This window comes from Silurus aristotelis (genome assembly GCF_946808225.1).
Source record: "Silurus aristotelis genome assembly, chromosome: 21".
In the NCBI taxonomy this organism is placed as follows: Eukaryota; Metazoa; Chordata; class Actinopteri; order Siluriformes; family Siluridae; genus Silurus; species Silurus aristotelis.
Window position 1 is genome coordinate 15,326,164 of NC_139594.1, and position 19,203 is coordinate 15,345,366.

The window sequence follows — 19,203 nt, forward strand, 5'->3', positions numbered from 1 at the left end:
CTGCATAGCAAATGGAGATTACTTGGCCTTTGTAAGCACTTACAAACACAATAACAGTCAACCATGACCCAGTTGCCTCATATATAACTCTAGGCAACTATGGAGCTGATGTCCTGCCCAGATACGTAAGCGTGAAACAGCGATACGTGAGGGGTCTCACACTTTTTTTTATCTATGGCAATAGGATTTTCATGCAGCTCCCTTTTGACAGAGGACACTATGCATTTTCTTTGGATCCCTGCTAGCTTTGGAAGCAGGACTCATTGAGGGCCTTTGGCCAATGCCAGACTGCCTTGGTTGGCTGTTCTGAATGCAGAGGCGTGAAAGCTATTCGTGGGAAGGCCTATTCTCATGCAGATCAACCAGAGAGAGGCCCTTGTCTAGTTTTGAGCTGCATATAAAAAATCACTAGTTTGTAGACAGCATGATCCTGACGTGCATAGCATACACATACGATGAGCGAGAAAGAGAGAGAAATCAGGAAATAAAAGTTGCTGTATTTCATCCAGCCTTCATTGCATCATTTGATAACTATTTAAAGAACAAATTAGACATCGCTTTAGTTTGCCGCTGCACATTCTTTGACTGAAACTTTCTGGCGAGCTAGAGATAATGAGGATGGTTTCACTTAAGAACCATGAAGATGAATTTGGTCTAAAACTAAATATAAAAAGTTTGCTTTCATAGTTTAGGACTGCAGCTGTAATGCACAGTTTTACACTCATGTGTCCATTTGGTTTCCCTTAAGGTTTCTTCCTTATATCATTCCAGGGAGATTGTCCACACCACTGTTGCCATTAATTAGGGATAAACTTATAGGATTTCATGAATAAAAAATCTGTATTTTTGTCTATTGTTAAAAGTGCTATATGATTTTTTTTATTGAATTTAAAAGCTAGTCATTGTTATGTGTAATACAACATGCTTTTTGAAACATAGCATGTACGAGGTGGTATCAAAAGTTTCGAGACTACCGGAGTTTTTTTTTTTTAACACTCCAACAGAAAGCAGTACAAGGCTGCACGCACAGTCACAGGGAGCGCCGAACTTCATAAATCTGTGTGCCTAAAAGCATCAGGAGCTGTGGAACTGGTGCTATTCTGACCACATGAGCTGCCAGACTGCCCACAGCGCCACAGTGACCATATGTCACTGAGCTCTACTCACACAAGAGTTTCTTGCTGTAAACAAGATGATCTCACTTTTGGCTTCTGCTGACTTTGCCCTCATCCCGAAAATGAAGATCCAGCTCAAAGGTCACCGTTTTGACACCAGTGCGGAGATCCAGCACGAATCGCAGAAGATGCTTGACACGCTTCAAAAAAGCAGACTTTTAAGACTAGCAGGAATGCTGGGAGCGCTGTATTGCTATGAAAAGGGACAATTTAAAGGTGATAGTGTGTAACATAGATAAAAAGAAAAAACATTTTGTTACCACCTCATAAGTAGGGATGTGGTAGCTCAGCGACTTCCGATTAAAAGGTTGTGATTTCAAATCCCACTATTACCAAGCTGCAACTGCTGGGCCCTTGAACAAGGTTCCTAACCCTCAACTGCACAGCTGTATTAATAAGATCTTTGTAAGTTGCTCTGGAAAAGAGCGTCTGACAAATGCCGTAAATGTAAATGTAGAGCGTCTAGTGAAATCTGATGTGCAAGAAGTTACCAGGATGTGTTTAAGTCAGGGGAGGAGGAATTATGCTGATGGGGAGGTGTCCCAGGTTAATGTGACACCCAGTTTGTGCAAGATTTCGTTCTGTTATTAAACTGCTCACAATAATTTATTGAGAAAAAGGGTTAGAATGTTTTTTGTACTATGATGTGTTGTTTAGTCAATTGTTTTTAAAAAAAAAAGCCTAAAGATAAAATTTCATCCATCTTTTTCCATTGAAAGGTCAAGCAACCATTTTATTGTTGTTTAATGTTTCTTATTTGGAAACTAGTAGCTTTTTTTATTGGCATCCCAATGAATCAGACTATCCAGCTGACAGGAATATATGAGTCGGGCTGGTTCAGTGAAGACATTTTTTCATCTGCAGCTTACACATTTCAAAGCTTTAATGTATGTCTGAAAGGTTTCACTTGTTTTATTTTGTTCATTGGTCATAAGATTGATATTTATAAACACATTTATCCTCAGCGCATATCATATGTGATGTTTTTTTATTCTACTGTCAGATTCTCACTTCTGATTGGTTACAGGACGTTCATAACTGTTCCATAACCTCATTTCTGAAAGCAGTAATGACGGCAGTGTTCATGTCTTCATTCTAATATAATATTATTTCTTTAGTAAGAGCTCATTCACAGGTAGGGTAATTGTAATTAATTGTTGATAAGTGTTCTGTGAGGTGATTTCACAATGTTTAGAAGGAGTCTCCAGTGTTCAATAAATTAGAGAGGGAGTTTCAGTATGGAGGGTTTTGCACTGTGACTTCTCGAGTGTTTAGTTTTAGCTGCTATAATCCACTGCAAAAAATATACCTTAGCAGATCTTATCTTGAATATAGACCAATTTATCTGGAAATTATATTATAAGATCTTTAACCCCTGTTTTATGGACATGATTATGCATTATGAGCTTAATTAAATACATTAAATTAGTCAATCAAATAATAAAATCATAATATCTGTTAAAAGAACATGATTATTTTGAGCTTGAACTAAGTACAAATGCTTAGAATAGGTTTAATAATCTTTAAAATTTCACAACAATCAAAACATGAAAATATGTAAATTAGGACAAACAGGACAAACATTTCAGGAGGTATTTATATATATATATAAAAATTTGCAATTTCTGAATTATGACTTTAATTCTGCTTTGAGTTTGGTCACATCACATGACCCTGTAGTTGATTATGTCCCCATAACATCACTACTCGTGTTTTTATCATTTTTCGCTTATGAGGTAGAACAGTGATGTGAAGAGAAAATAGGGTGTAATCCCATCCCAATAAATGCCTGCAGGGTGTGTGCCCATGTGGGGATTTCCAATCCAACATTATAACAGAACACTGTAACAGCCCTGTTACACATTAGGTCACACAACATTACTTTTTTGCAGGAAATTGGGTAAATCTGAACTTTTAGCACCAGTGAACCACACCTTAATCTTAATCACTTGAGATGCGATACACAGTAAGATCTTTTCTGTTTTCTTACTTGTATATTACACTTCTCTTTTCTCTGGTCATCCGCAGTAGGAACGGATACTGTGGTATACCACAGATCACACACACCCAGGGCCTGGCCTGTTCACCTGTGTGTGTGTGTGTGTGTGTGTGTGTGTGTGTGTGTGTGTGTGTGTGTGTGTGTGTGTGTGTGTGTGTGTGTTTGTGTGTGTGTGTGTGTGTGTGTGTGTGTGTGGGTGTGGGTGTGGGTGTGTATATACACATAATACAGTACTTTTCTCATTTATTATGAATAATACCACAGAAATAATAAGGCTTATGTTTTATATTTCAAATTTTTTATGTACAGTATTAAATACGTTTTACATTTTCAATGAAAATAAACGCATTCACCCACGAGGACCTTTTTCTTTCAAGCACTCATAATTAATTCTTCTAGGTATGTGATTTTTGAGTATCGCATTCTATGTTTAGTCCCAATTTGCTCTTATAATTCCCTCCACTCTTCTGGGAACATGTTCCACTAGATCCTCATGGACATTTGTGTTCATTCAGCCACAAAGGTGTAGGTAAAGGCAGATACTGATGTAGGTGAGGTGAGGAGGCGTTCCAATTCATCCCAAAGGTGTTCAGTAGGGTGTGAGATCAGAGCTATTCTATTCTAGCCATTCTAGATCTTCCTTTTCAAAGCATGTAAAGAACATCTTCATAGAGCTCGCTTTTTTGTGCACAGGGGTATTGCCATGCTGGAACAGATTGGATTTTCCAAGTTCAAGAAAATGCAAAATGTTATTATATCGCATTTTATATAACTGAGTGTCTCCAATTTTGTGGTAACAGTTTGGAGAAGAACCACATATGGCAGGAAAGGTCAGGTGTTCCAATACTTTTGTCCATGTAGTGTATTAATTCTAAATGAAAAAAAAATATATATATATATATATATATATTTTTCTTTTTTTTTTTTTTTCCTCTTTATAATATAAAAACAGAAATGTTGCTTATTACATTTGATGGTAAAATATTTTACAATAAAAGGAAGCACTTTGCTAGTCAGATAAACATATTAGGAGTCATACTATGCAAATGAGCGATGTGTAATAGGCCAGCTGTGGTTTTTGTACTTTTTTCTAAAGATTGATGCATGTGAATCATTCTTTGATTACTCACTCTTTAAACTCCCGAGGGGTACGAGAATGAGTGTGTGTACAAGAAACAGAAATCAGAATGAAACCTGCTGTTTTAGTGTGCTGATGATTATCTTTACTTCACTACACTAACAACCTTCAGCCTGTCAGCTAGCAGATGTAGTTGAGCTTCAACAAAGACCTTTAATAATTAGTAGCTTAGTTAGTGTTCTAAAGTTTTTGGACTCCTGGCCATAAGATTCATAGGTGCTTTTTTATGCATCCTATTCCACGTTTAGTCCCCATTTGCTGTTATAATAACATCCACTCTTCAGACAACACTAGAGACAAAAATTTTACACCTCCACAAGGCTGCAAAGGGCAACGGGGAAATTGCCAAGCAGCTTGGTGAAAAAAGGTCCACTGTTGGAGCAATCATTAGAAAATTGAAGAAGCTAAACATGACTGTCAACCTCCCTCGGACTGGGGCTCCATGCAAGATCTCACCTCGTGGGGTCTCAATGATCCTAAGGAAGGTGAGAAATCAGACCTGAACTTTTGGGTCATAATTCCACTAAACGTGTTTGGAGGAAGAAGAATGATGAGAACGATCCCAAGAACACTATCCCTACTGTGAAGCATCATGCTTTTTCTGCACATGGGACAGGGCGACTGCACTGTATTAAGGAGAGGATGACCGGGGCCATGTATTGCGAGATTCTGGGGAACAACCTCCTTCCTTCAGTAAGAGCATTGAAGATGGGTCGAGGCTGGGTCTTCCAACATGACAATGACCCGAAGCACACAGCCAGGATAACCAAGGAGTGGCACTGTAAGAAGCATATCAAGGTTCTGGCGTGGCCTAGCCAGTCTCCAGACCTAAACCCAATAGAGAATCTTTGGAGGGAGCTCAAACTCCGGTGTTTCTCAGAGACAGGCCAGAAACCTGACTGATCTAGAGAAGATCTGTGTGGTGGAGTGGGCCAAAATCCCTCCTGCAGTGTGTGCAAACCTGGTGAAAAACTACAGGAAACGTTTGACCGCTGTAATTGCAAACAAAGGCTACTGTACCAAATATTAACATTGACTTTCTCAGGTGTTCAAATACTTATTTGCAGCTGTATCATACAAATAAATAGCAAAAAAATCATACATTGTGATTTCTTGTTTTTTTTTTTAGATTATGTCTCTCACAGTGGATATGCACCTACGAAGACAATATCAGACCCCTCCATGATTTCTAAGTGGGAGAACTTGCAAAATAGCAGGGTGTGACTCAGTCATGTGACGTGCAGAGCAAACAAATTATCATACAGCCGGAAAATCTGACCACAAAATTCTACTAAGATCCAATCATGTGCGTGAAATGAACTGTCACTACTCCTCCTTAAAGGCTGATTTAGTAAATAATTAGAGGTCAATAATAGTTTCACATGCAAAATTTCAAATCTGATACCCGGTGACATAAACGAGCGAGCCTGAAGTTTACAAGCATACCCTAGGTGCTGTTGCCTTGGAAACCCCAGCACAATGTTCCCAACTTCACACTTCATGTAATTGTTCGCCCTTGTTTATGCAAAGAGAAGAAATTGTGTGAAAGCAAGAGAATGAGCGTGATCGCACAGGGCGAAAGAGGTGAAGTGCTCGTTCGATTCTGAACTTTTAGACTCAACTTTCTTTGTTGTCCTTAGTGCTCGATTCAGAATTTTAGTCTGACACAAACCCCATTCTCTGGAGAGAGGCCATTCATTTTATGTTATCAAAGAATGAGCATGACTCTTTTGCAATGACCAAGCTTCTTTCAACTTCCTCATGTCTTTCCTGTTTCGATATCTCAGTGCAAAAACACATCATCCCTGAGTACTTCATGACAATCAGAGAGAGCACTGAAGGGCAGATTGTGGCCAGAATTGTGACCCGCATTGTCCCCCTTGTGTAGATTCAAGAAGAGAGAAGAGTCTTCTTGTCTGACTGAAACAATCCATTTATGGTCTCATCAATTTATTGTCCACTAAGTGCTAAGTGCAAACACCCGTGTGTGTGTGTGTGTGTGTGTGTGTGTGTGTGTGTGTGTGTGTGTGTGTGTGTGTGTGTGTGTGTGTGTGTGTGTGTGTGTGTGTGTGTGTGTGTGTGTGTGTGTGTGTGTGTGTATGAAGACTAGTATTCATGTCTGACAGCTCCCCTGGTGTGCAACAGAACTTTGTTATTGTGGAGAAATAATGGCGCAAGTGCAGTTTGTGCTTGAGGAAGTATGGAAAGAAAGGTGGGTTGCTAAGGTTGCAGAACAGTAACCTGGTTTCTTTTTACCTGCTGAGACGGGCCTGTCTGAGACCCTGTTCATTGTTTATATTTTTTATTTTTATTGTTTTTTTGTAACCTGTATTTCCATTTCCATTTTTTTCAGAGTAGAACTAAATTCTGATTGACGTCTGACTTTTCCTTGGTAGCTCAACAATCATGGCTTTGGTTACTGATCAGAAGGTTTAGTGGTTCAATTTCCAGCACTGCCAAGCTACCACTTTTGGGCTCTTGAGCAAGATTCTTAACTCTTTCTGCTTCAGAAGATCGTGAGCTCTGAACCCAGATTCCTAACAAACTTAAATAAGCAAAGGAAAGAATTCGACTGTGCCATAGTGTATATGTGACGAATGAAGGCAGTTTCTTCTTATTATTATTTCTTGAAGAGGGACTGGTTTTGGCTATATCAGCATAAACACAGATGGGAAGGAAATAATATTAAGCAATAACATTACCATGTTTATCTTCCATAGTCATGGTTTACCTCCCTAGGCTCCATAACATCATCTGGGTCAGACTTGATGTTTGTTTTGCAACAGAAAAATTAATCAAAATTCAAATGGATAAAGAAAAGATCCAGTATATATTTATTTATTGATTTTTCTCATTTTGTCTTGAAATTCATGACCCACAGAACCTCAATCTCTGAGCTCGTATATGGAAATAAGAGTAGTTCAGAGTGACAGAAAGTGGACTGTGTGTGTATCTTTGATTTCATGAATAAGTCAGAATAAGAATCTCAATTGTATTTGAATTCTCTAGAAATGGCAGCAGTGAGCTAGCATGATTACGGACAAGGTTCTTATGTCACAGTTATAAATATTCATCATCATCAACACTAACACTAGGAGCAGAGCTGACAGGATTTCTGAGAGTATTATTGTGTCATGCTTATTAATATTCATAATCGTCACTGCTAGAGCTGATGAAGTAGCTGCTATTAGTTGACGTGGCAGGATTTCTGAAAGGATTCTCGGTCATATTTCAAAACGTTAATAATGTTTTTAATGATAGCACTGGAATATCTGCTATGAGTTAATCTGACAGGATTTCTCTGAGGATTCCTCGACCATATTTCTAAACATTAATAATCATCACTGCTAACAATAATAAATTAGCTCTGAGTGAAGCTAACATGATTTCAACTCGCTATATTTATCAATCTTTATTATCTTTATATTGACATAACAATAGCTCACTTGTAACAGGATATTTCAGTAGTCTCTGAGTTAGTATGTTGACCTCAATACTAAAATATACTGTTGCAAGTTAGATATTCTGAACTGCTTATAAAGATCAGAACCTTTTATGAATACAGCTGAAATCCTGTCAGGATAACCCATAACAGCTGCTTTATTAACGGTAGCAGTGATGATGATTAACATTTATAAATATTTTTGAAGAATTTCCTCTGAAATATCCTGTCAGGTACACTCTTAAAAGCTACTTTACCAGTGTTAGCATTAATGATTTCTAACATTTAACTTCAGTAGTCAAGTACCCTATGTATTATGTCTGGACTGGTTTTGGTTGTTAATGTTGGTTGTTAAATCTGGTGAAAATGTGCCTCAGATCACCTGAAGAGATTTGAGATGTAGATTTAAATCTGATTGAGATGTGCCTTTGGGTGCTCCTGCATTTATTTACTATTTGGATCAAGTCCTGATTCTCATAGGACATGAAATTCTTAACATTTGTGGTCTGGGTTTAGGTCAGAAGTGATCAGATTTTTTTTAATGCTAAGGTAAAAAATCTAGTGCATTGTTACAATTGGCAGCTTGGTGTGGGTGGGATGTGTTAGAAATAGCAGGTGTGTGTGTGTGTGTGTGTGTGTGTGTGTGTGTGTGTGTGTGTGTGTGTGTGTGTGTGTGTGTGTTTGTGTGTGTGTGTGTGTGTGTGTTGCTCTCATGTACTCTCAATGGTACTATGACTAACAGTTCACAGAATTAGCACTCTCAGAAAGTCCAAGTGACTGCAGTAAAACCAGCTGATGCATGTTGTGACATAAAAAGCTATATGTATAAATATAGACAATATGATTGCATGTGGTAGGAATTGATGTGTTTTGTATATTATTTTATATCCACTGTCATGTGTTAATTCATTTAAATTACAAATTACAGTGTTTACACAGTCTTGTACATTGTAAGCACAAAGGTTTGTGGAGTAAGATTTGTATGAGCTTTATGAACAACCCATTACACATTTAGTCCCCATGTGCTCTTATATTAAACTCCATACTTCTAAAAAGTTGTTCCACTTAATTATGGAGTGTGCTTGTGAATATTTGGGCTCATTCAGCAGCAACGTTTTGTCCCTAATGAGCAAAACACTGGCGAGAGTAGGAAAGAAAAAATCAAGGGTGAGGAACCCTGGGGTGCAGTCAGAATTCCAGTTCATCCCAAAGGTGTTCAATAGGGATGACACCAGAGTTCTATAGCAGGACAATCAAGATTTTCCAGTTTATCCCATGTAAACCATTTCTTCATTGTGCTGGCTTTGTGCACTGGACCATTGTCATGCTGGAACGGGTTTGGGTCTCCAAGTTCAAGTGAAGGAAAAATTGAATGCTACCATATCCAAAGATTCTATATAATTTCGTGCCTCCAACTTTGTGTTACACTAACAGTTTGGGGGAAACCCACATACCAAATGGCTGTAAAAAGTCAGGTGTTCCAGTAATTATGTAGATTGTATGAGTACAGATTCTGTATTGCATTCATGTGTAGGTACATATATGAACTGCCAGACTGTGTGCTCTTTCATTGTATGTTCTTTTATCATAGAGAGTTGGAGCTCATGACAGCCTTAGGGCTCTTGTTACTCTCCTGTCCTCCATTATTTATGCACACTGGTCTGAGTAACACCTTCCAACTATTAACTCCACTCTAGGCTGCCTCTAATTAGATTATGCACACAGTGTACTCTCTCTCTCTCTCTCTCTCTCTCTCTCTCTCTCTCTCTCTCTCTCTCTCTCTCTCTCTCTCTCTCTCTCTCTCTCTCTCTCTCTCTCACACACTAGTATCATGAACATATCCATTCAATCCATTTTATATCAGTATGCCCGTCATCTGGTTTTTATTTTCATTTTTTTATTTTCTGTTTAGAATGTTTTATATGAGCATTGGGGTACATTATGGCTGCAGTTGTATAAACTGGCCTCTTCATTAATGAGGTTGCTGTAAGGGCTATTCCACTGGGGTTTAAGGGAAGGTGCACAAAAATTACAGAGGAAATAAGATAGGAGTTAAATCAATCCACTGTAGCCTAGTTACTATTTCAGCCTGTCTCAGAAGACTGGTATATGTCATCACTTTCTGTTTGAATTCACTGTTTGAAATGAGTAAAGGTTTTTGTGTGAATAAAGTCACCTTACAGTATACTTTGAAATATTTGTACTGGTAAATTTAGTCACTTTATTTACTATAATCTTCCTGACCATGTGAGAACGAATTTTGTTTTTCTTGGGGAAACAAAACTCTGTAAAACAAATTACTAATATTTTAAAATTGTCTTTTGATAATAAAATTATAATAAAATAAGTTGGCAATATGGGCAAGTAGGATTATAAAACAAGCCAGTTGTGTGTTAGCAACTTGTTCACACGCTAACAACTTATAAGCAGGTAATATAGTGTAAAAGTCTATATGTACTGGCTATTGTACTTATTGCTTAAACTACTGCAGGTATGTTATTATATTTACCGAATAGATTTTTATGACAAATGGAGGCGAACATCATCTTTTTTTTTTTTTTTTTTTTTTTTTTTTATGCTTGATGGATGTGGTCACATGATCGCCTCCATACAAATATTTGTCTAAAATTCAGAAAGTTTCCTAATTAGTTTTACATTTAGGCTATTTGGCAGATGCCCTTATTCAGAGCATCTTACATTTATTTCATTTATTTATACAACTGAGCAGTTAAGAGTTAAGAATATTGCTCAAGAGCCCATCAGTGACCCCAGAGACTTACAACCCTAATCTTAACCCCTGAGCTACCACATTCCTAATTTTTCAGTAATGCAAATGTCAGGTCTTTTACAACCTTTACAACCTGCTTCAGAAACTCAAACAGTGATAAGAGAGCAGTGATTGGTGTGATTAAATGGGTTAATTGCTATATCCTTTCAAATTGTTATTAGCACAGACTGTGCTTCTCAGAAAATTCCCTGTAACATCTTTATAGAAGTTAAATCCCTCCCAAAAACATTCCAGAGTGTTTTATTTTATGTATAATACAGCCAATTGCCAATTGTCAGCCAAATGCTGACAATTTATTAAGTTCTTAACAAACCCATTGTGCTTTACTACCTAAAGTTGCATTTTACAATATGTTGTGAAAAAGCAGGTTAGTTCTTGTTATCACTTATGTGATAGCAGTTATAAATGGTTGCTCCCTTAACCAGCCTCTCTGTTTTTCTTGAATTAAGTATAACGATTGTCATGTTGGCAAGAAGCCAAAATGCACAAAGACCCTCTGTGGTTAAAGGAGTATAGTTACTTCTTATAAAATGGTTCTAACAACCGACATTTGATAAATCCTTTAACAAATGGTAAATAAACATCTCCTCAGTGTGCTTTTGTTTAACACTATATTAAAAATTACACATTTTTACTCCATTTATGTGGAATATCTGCCATTTAAGTCCTTGTGAATGAGATGTTACATTCAAATGACAATGTATTAGATTGTAACATAAACATGCTATTTATAAAAATGAATCAACACATTCTGAACAATCGGGAAAAAAAAGAATTCAGTTCAAAAGTATATAAATAAATATACATTTTAATACTTTAACGATATTATTGTAGCTACTCATTCACTGCGATTAGTAAAAAATCATCAAATGAATAAGCACCGACACCTAATACACAGACGTTTAACTGATTCAAAAGCAACTGTTGCCACAAAGTGATATAATCCTCATCATGCATAACTATGGATTTTCTAATTTTTTTTACCTGATTACATGATATTTTTGAAAATATGTTTATTACAAATGCCTTGAGCAAATTCTCATCTTGAATATCTCACAACAATGAGGTGTACTAACACACACACACAAGCACACAAAAAAGAGTTTGGGCCAAACACACATCACCCAATCTCTGCTGAAGTAGATTGTACTCATGTAGCTTTTCTATTATCATAATTTGGCAGACTCACAGCCCTCCATCCTGCACTCAACACACAACCAGCCACCCACCCACACACACACACACACACACACACACACACACACGCTTGAAGTTTGCTCTCCACTTCTTCGATCTGTGCAAACATACCACACGTTTGATTATGAAATCATCCTGTTGTCGAAAGCTGGCCTGGGTGGTGTGTGTGCTCGGTCTCACACTCACACACTTCCTTTCGTGGAGAGCAGAAGCACGGTGCAGTACTTGGTTTTCTGCTCAGGCTCTGATTGATATCAACCTGCGTATCGAGACGAGGAACATCGCAGTGTAAGAGAAGGTGAAAATTTAAGAGGGAGATGGCCTTGGCTGGTATCACAGAGGATGACTTTACTGAACTGATGCGTGAGGAGGAGGAGGATGTCTTCACTGATGGTAGGGTGGCCAAGGGTCAGGGAATTTTGGGTAGGCTTATATATTAGGAATATACTGTATACCTATTTAATAGGAATGATTTCGTCATGGTATTGTGGGTCAGAGTTAGAAGTATCCGGTATCACAAAACCTGCGGGGTATAGACAGGTTTGTACATTTTTTTACTAATTAATCACAAAGAGCATGAGCATGTAGCGATTAATTATACTCAAGATGCAAATAAACCCTCTCAATTGCATTTTTATTTGCAATTCAGTCCCCCAGATTTTAAAATCAAATTTTACTGGGAGAAATTGGGAGATTGTGTAGGTTGCAGACAGGATTGTTTGCTGAATCATTTTCCAAAACAGTCTCAAACGGAAACAATATTTTAATCCATCAAGATCTTGAAATGTTAAATTGCCAGGAATACTAGGGACAGTTGTGGAACGGATCTCTTTGTATCTTATCACACATGAACATCTGAGCCATGATGCTGCTGCCGTTAAAATGTTCTGCCTTATCATCCTCACTGCAATGTGATGCTCTTCTTCTCTATTCGGTCCCTGCAAATGGACGAAAAGTGGCAATATGCTGAGAATTACTGTATAAAGTGCATTATTTCCGAAATTTCCGAAATCTCTGGACATAGCAGTGTCGTAATAGACTTGAAAGCACATTACAAGCAAGTACTGCATGTTTCAATTTTAGCCATTTGAGGCATTGGCAGTTGATTTCTATGTGGTTTGTGGCTCAATAGGGCTTTAATGTGATACCCCTGCAGTCCAGCCAGACTCAACCCAGCACATCTCTATACGCATTGCTGATCAGTTCTAAATATAAGAAAATTGAACATTATTATAAGAAAATGATCAATGATAATCAATGGCAGGGTAACAGGAGGCACACAGACTTATCCAATATCAGCATATCCCGAATTGTTTTATTCCTCACAGCAATTTGCCATAATTTTTTTCTCTCTTATATAAACCTTTGTAGCCAAATCGAGTGATAGAGCTTCTGTAAAAATCCTCTACCCACAAAGAATTTATCAGCAATTTTCTGAAAACTGGTTGAAATGAGACAGCTGCAGCACTCTGAAGCCCATGGGGAAAGGGATGATAGAGGTCTATATATATCTACACTACACCAGTTTGTTCTGGGTCACGTTATACTTTTATGAACATTTATAATTTATTAGTCATTGATACTGCAGCTGATTTATACATACAGAAATTGAATTAGAGCATGTAATGTACGAGATACACACCTCACAAGGTTTTAGCTTAATAAAGAGGGGATATTTGGTTTGTCCTACAGGAGCCCTTAATAGTTCTGGTTTTTGGGAACTTTAAAGAGCCAGCTCTATTAGCCATACAAGGAACCACATACAGAGTTTCATCCATTTCATATAACAGCAACATCTAGGGAGGCGGTAGCTCAGTGATTAAGGCACTGGGTTACATGGGGTTCAAGCCACGGTATCGGCATGCTGTTGCACTTGGGGCCCTTGAGCAAGGCCTTTAGCCCTCAGTGCTCCAGGGGTGCTGCATCATGGCTGACCCCAGCTTCATAACGTTGCTGGGATATGCAAAGAAAAAAAAATTCTGTGTGCTGTAAAGTACATGTGACAAGTATAAAACACCTTTCTATCTGCCAGTTTAGAGTCTTTCCAGCTGCAGGTTTGGTTCAGGTGCGATCTTAAACATTCACTACAGCAGTTTTTTTCTTTCAGAAAAACCCTATTTGGAAAGCTAGAATCATTGACACCCCAAAAGGAAACCTTAGAAAGCACTAATGACAACCCTAAAAGAGAGGAACATACAGTTCAGAGGTCTGAGGTCTCCTGTGTATCCCAACAAATTAAAACCTGAGCAACCGGCTGACACTCCTTCTGCTTTCCTCAAATAACAACTAGCTTCCTCTCCCACTAAATGCTCTCTCTCTCTCTCTCTCTCTCTCTCTCTCTCTCTCTCTCTCTCTCTCTCTCTCTCTCTCTCTTTTTCTCTCTAAACTTTTTCCTACAAACTCAGGAGTTCATCCTTCAAAACTTTTCTCATTAACCTAATTCAATCTGTCCAAGAAAAAATACACAATAAGAGGAAATAGAAAAAAAAATATGCACAAGGAGTCCATTGATTCCTTTCTGTATGCACTTCAGGAGTTATTCAGTCAGCCTTTTCCAGGAGCTTATGTGTGGTTCCTGAAGCAGAGAGGAAAACCTATTAGACATGGTCAGAAAGCTGGAAGGACACTGGGGACGTCATTCTGTAGAGGGAACCTTATAAGTTCTGTGGCTCAAAGCGAGCCTTGAATCTGTTAGATTAAAAAGCAAAAAATTAAACACTGTACAAGTTACACAAGTACAAGCTCTTGCATGTGTGCCTTTATATCGCACTTATCAACCAGTTGCACTTCTGTAAGTCAAGTATTTGTGAATCATGTGACAGAAAAAAAAAATCAGTGGGAAAGAAACCGTTTATCATCTGAACACCGATGATTGAGGCTGAAATACTTCAAATATTTCATAAGCAACACCCGGCTTTATCTCTGTGTATCACCTCGGGCAATCTAAACATTTCTATTGAGTATTACAAGGAAGTCTCGCTCGGATTCCTGTTATTTGTCGATTCTGTACTGTATATAGCTGAGGTGTAAGAAATAGAAAAAAGGACAAATCTCCTGTCTGGAGCTGTGGGCCGATTCTGGTTGTTTCGTTCTATTGAATCAGGTGGATGTAACAGACAGGCCATATTTCATGCTTAGTCTTCATTTAGATTTACGACATACGCCCTTATCCAGAGTCACTTTATTTCATTTATACAACTAAGCAGCTATGGGGTTGAAAGTCTTGCTCAGGGGCCCAGGAGCGGCAACTTAGTGTGGCTGGGATTTAAACTCACAACTTTCAGACCTAGAGCCCAATGCATTAACCACTAAGCTGCCATCTCACTTATTTAGCTGTGACTTTGCTAACAGTAATCTGGCCAACCATGAGTACAAAACACAACAACAAAACTAAAGAAAAGTAGTAGTAGAGCAACATTGTCTCACAACAGAACAGCTAGCTCCATAGTATCATAGATTGATGCACTCTGCAATAAGCATGCAATGTTCAATAATATTACCATTTTATTTAATGCAGATGTGTTGTGCTTTTTCTGTTGTTTTTGTGTTTTTTTTCTGTTGCATTTTTTAGTTTATTCATGTCTTATGCTACTGTTGTGCAACCGAAAGGCAGTGTCAGCTTTCACAAACTCGCTTATTCCTACTGCTCCTTATCTACACACCAATCTCATATCAGGGTTGGGGGAAGTGTGTCCTATCAGGCGCCTCCGCAGAGCCTGCTGAGGTTGTGTCTGGTTTCAGTTTATCAAGTTATTTTGCGTGTTACAGCTGGGTGGAGGGAAGGGGGACATTTGAGAGATTTTCTACCCCAGTATTGAAGACTTTGTGCCTGTGGATCAGGACTAGCTCTGTGCTAAGACTCACCCACTAAGACTGGTACACCATCTTCTCAGCCATCACACTTTTGAATCTATTTACTACAGCCACAGATGATTAAGCATCATTTTAGTTGTAGGTCCGAGCAGTTACAGCCAGCTAATAACACCAGCACTCTGTAAACTAAGGCTAAAGAGTTATTAGATCATGGTGGATAATCTGCTTCAGGGTTTTAATGCACTATTCAGCCTACTATTCTATTCCTACACTAATGATTTTAAAGAGGCCCCACCATGGGTAGGGCAAGGCCCCCCGAGAGTAGACTTACACTGGGTTAATTATGATTTCTGCTTTAAAGTGCAAGCTAGCATAAAACTAACATTTAAACACAGTGTTAAAAATCTCAGGAAGAGATTTTTCATGCATCACAGCTCCGGGTTCCCGGCTTTGATTTTGAGCTTCATTTACTGTTTGTGTATAGTTCACAGTTGTCTCTCCAGTGGATGTTGGGGTGTAATCTGGTTACACTGGTTTGTTTCCACCTCCCAAAACCCATAAGTAAGCTAATTGGTGACTTTTAAATTCCCTTAGGTGTCAATGAGTGTGTGTCCTATCTAGCCTTCTTCCCTGGGTTTCTTGTACAGTGTCTGGATCCAGCATGAAGACCTCTGAATAGAAGAGAGGTTATTAAAGATAACCTTCTTAGCCTCATCATACAAAATGTTGTATCAGTGGCACATATACATGAATTGGGAATCCCCGGTATGAACAATCTTTGTACATGTACAGTATCTCACAAAAGTGAGTCCACCCCTCACATTTCAGTGACTATTTTAGTATATCTTCTGAAGGGACAATACTATAGAAATAAAACTTGGATATACTTTAAGATATACTAAAATGGTTGCTAAAATGTGAGGCGTGCACTCACTTTTGTGAGATACTGTATATTAGTATCTGGTGTAGCTGAATCATAGTCTGGAATTGGTGGTTAAAGCAAAAAAAAAAAAGGGGACTGTTTTACTGTCGTTTTCTAAATTGTTTAAGTTTAGGGGAATCGAGTTGAATTTATGAATTAATAGTTATTCATTTTTATTTTCTGTAAACTTTATCCATGTCTATTGCTCCAATTCCCCAAAATCATCCTGTTCCCTTAATTAACAGTGACCCAGAGTTCCAATGTCTATAATAATGTACCAATAATCTAATCTAGAGCACTGTGCTCTTTCATAAAGTGGTTTTGATCTTTCCATTTTTTGTAAACACCTGTATTAAAGTCTCATGAGCATCTCATGTCTTAGCCTTAAGTCTATTTGTTTTAGTCAGGCATGTGCACATGATGTATGTTTTGTTCCTTTTCCAGGGTTCATTTAAGGGTCGTCTGCCATATTCCCTAAGGCCTGAGATGAGTTTATGTCAGAAGGAGAGGGTTATGGCATGGTTTGGTCATGTCAGACTGGGATATACTGCCCTGGGCACATAGAACAAATAAAGCATTGCTTAGATTGGTCACAATCAGGGAGGAAAAGATAGAGACGAGGCGGGACTTGTTTTTTTCTATTTGGTTTGGTTGTTGAAACTGGGGTATTGAAAGACCTCTCTGCTGGAGATTCCTTTGTCAAAGGTGGTGCAGAATTGTATTATCACAAGAGGTGCTCATACTTTTTCACATAGCCTGCATGGCATGTCTCACTGTCTAATGATACATGTAACCATATACCAGCTTAAATGCAAATGAGCTAAACTTTCCACCAACATGAGAATACACTTGTGTTTTCTTTACAGTTGGTAAAAAAGAGTAAAATGTTGAGAGTTGAACACAGCCATGCTGATGGCAGCCTTATTTTTATAGGTTGCCAGGCCTCCCATTATCAGCTGATCAATATCAGTAGTGATGAAAGACAATGTTCTTCTCTCACAGTGACCCAGGAACTGACTCTAATGTTCTGAGTTTCACATTACTGTCAAACACTGATCCACGGATCATAGACTAACCGAAAGCCTATTACATGAACATAAACATACACACACACACACACGTCTGAACACCTGGCGAGTAGTGTACAAGCAGCTGTGCTGGGTGGGCGGCCTGGACCGCTACCTACAGCTGAGTCTGTTATTAAGACCAAAGGCAGGAGATGTATGTTTAAAGCATGAAAGTCTTTAATCTAACTAAGCCTGACTAACTGTGTAAGCGTGCTGCCAATGAAAATATACACAGCCGTCAGGGCAAACACGGTTTTCTAGCTTTGAAGAACTTCTATTATGATTTTGTACAGGCTTACACACAGTAGCAGGTTATAAAAGCAATTTTTTTAATGGTTTTGATTATATGCTTTCTGTATATCTGTAGAAACCTTCCTATAATTAACTAATGTGTGACATTAGTTTGAGTGAAAAGATGCAAAGCAAAAAGATATATTTTCTTCAACAATGATTTGATATTATTGCTTTGTATTTTGTTATGTATTTTTATGAATACATCACAAAATAATTCATTTTACATGAATTTGATGAAATACCTTATTATTATTTCTATAATTTTTTTTTAGGGAGCTTAATAATAGAATGAAGAAGAGTGAAATACTAACAAGTACTTTTATGCATACTGATCATTTGCCCTTTTGATCCATCTACACTGTGTATAATAAAGAGGGAGTTTGAACAGAAAAAATGTTCAGTTAAAAGATCTATGCTGCATTGCTGCCCCTGAAAGCTTCTTCAGTGGCACATGAAGGGGAACGAGAAAAGGTTCTATGCATGCACACACACACACACATGTGGAAATGGGATGTGCATCTCCATTAGGTCAATGCGATTTGTATATCGATGCATAGCCAAGGAAACGATACATTAAAGATACATATGAAGCAGCTACCGATGCGATGTGAAACGATTCACCCCATTACGATGCAGTGCGATCAGATTTCGATTTGATTCAACAAAATGCGATTCAATACAGTACGATGCAATGGAATAAATATGATGCAATGCAATTCAACATGGCACATATAGATTGCTTTTATTTCTTTGGTTCAGACAAACAGCAAATCATGAATTTATTTACATGCCTTCTGAAATCTAATGCATGGCCCTTTCACAAACAGACCTTTGTAGTGCAAAACAAAAAGAAAAAAGATCAGGAAGATGTCTTTAGGAAGATGCAGCGCTACCTCTGCCATGTTAATCCATATTTTATGTGACCCTCAGGACTCTCATATTCATGAAGCAGCAGTGGTCCGGATAAAACGCGCTCGAGAAACAGTTTAGTGAGGAGAAATAAATATACATTAAAAAAAATGGTCACACAATAATGGTCAGTTTTTAAATAATAAAAATATAGCACATCTACTAATAATTGTATTTAAATAAATCGCACACTTTTTAAATCACATCTATAACGTTTACGATGCCAATCACTGAATCTTACCATCTCTAGTCTTTATACATCATCCATCGAGTTAAAGTGTAATATCATAATGTTTTCCCATTTATAGCCATAGAATATTCAATAAAAAAATTTTTGGAAGCTTTCTTATTTTAAAATACAATCATTGCAATTAGATATATTTCATGACTAATAAATAGATCCAGAGAATGTTCACTTGTATCTTTAATATATACATATTCTCCCAATTTGGTCACCTG

At 37.9% G+C, this 19,203-nt stretch overlaps 1 protein-coding gene across 3 annotated transcripts in view; it reads left to right on the forward strand.

Moving 5' to 3' along the window:
• ripor2 (RHO family interacting cell polarization regulator 2) overlaps window positions 1–19,203 on the forward strand; it is a 65,475-nt gene that overhangs the window by 7,561 nt on the left and 38,711 nt on the right. Inside the window, exon 1 of one of the 3 annotated variants that reach the window (XM_083523559.1) lies at window positions 10,308–12,132. The exons of 1 other annotated variant lie outside the window; for it this stretch is intronic. In XM_083523559.1, the coding sequence (XP_083379685.1) occupies window positions 12,057–12,132 (76 nt within the window). In that variant the 5' untranslated portion in view covers window positions 10,308–12,056. Of the gene's footprint in view, window positions 1–10,307; window positions 12,133–19,203 lie in introns of those variants that run through there. One more of the 3 variants, XM_083523562.1, reaches the window with a different exon arrangement.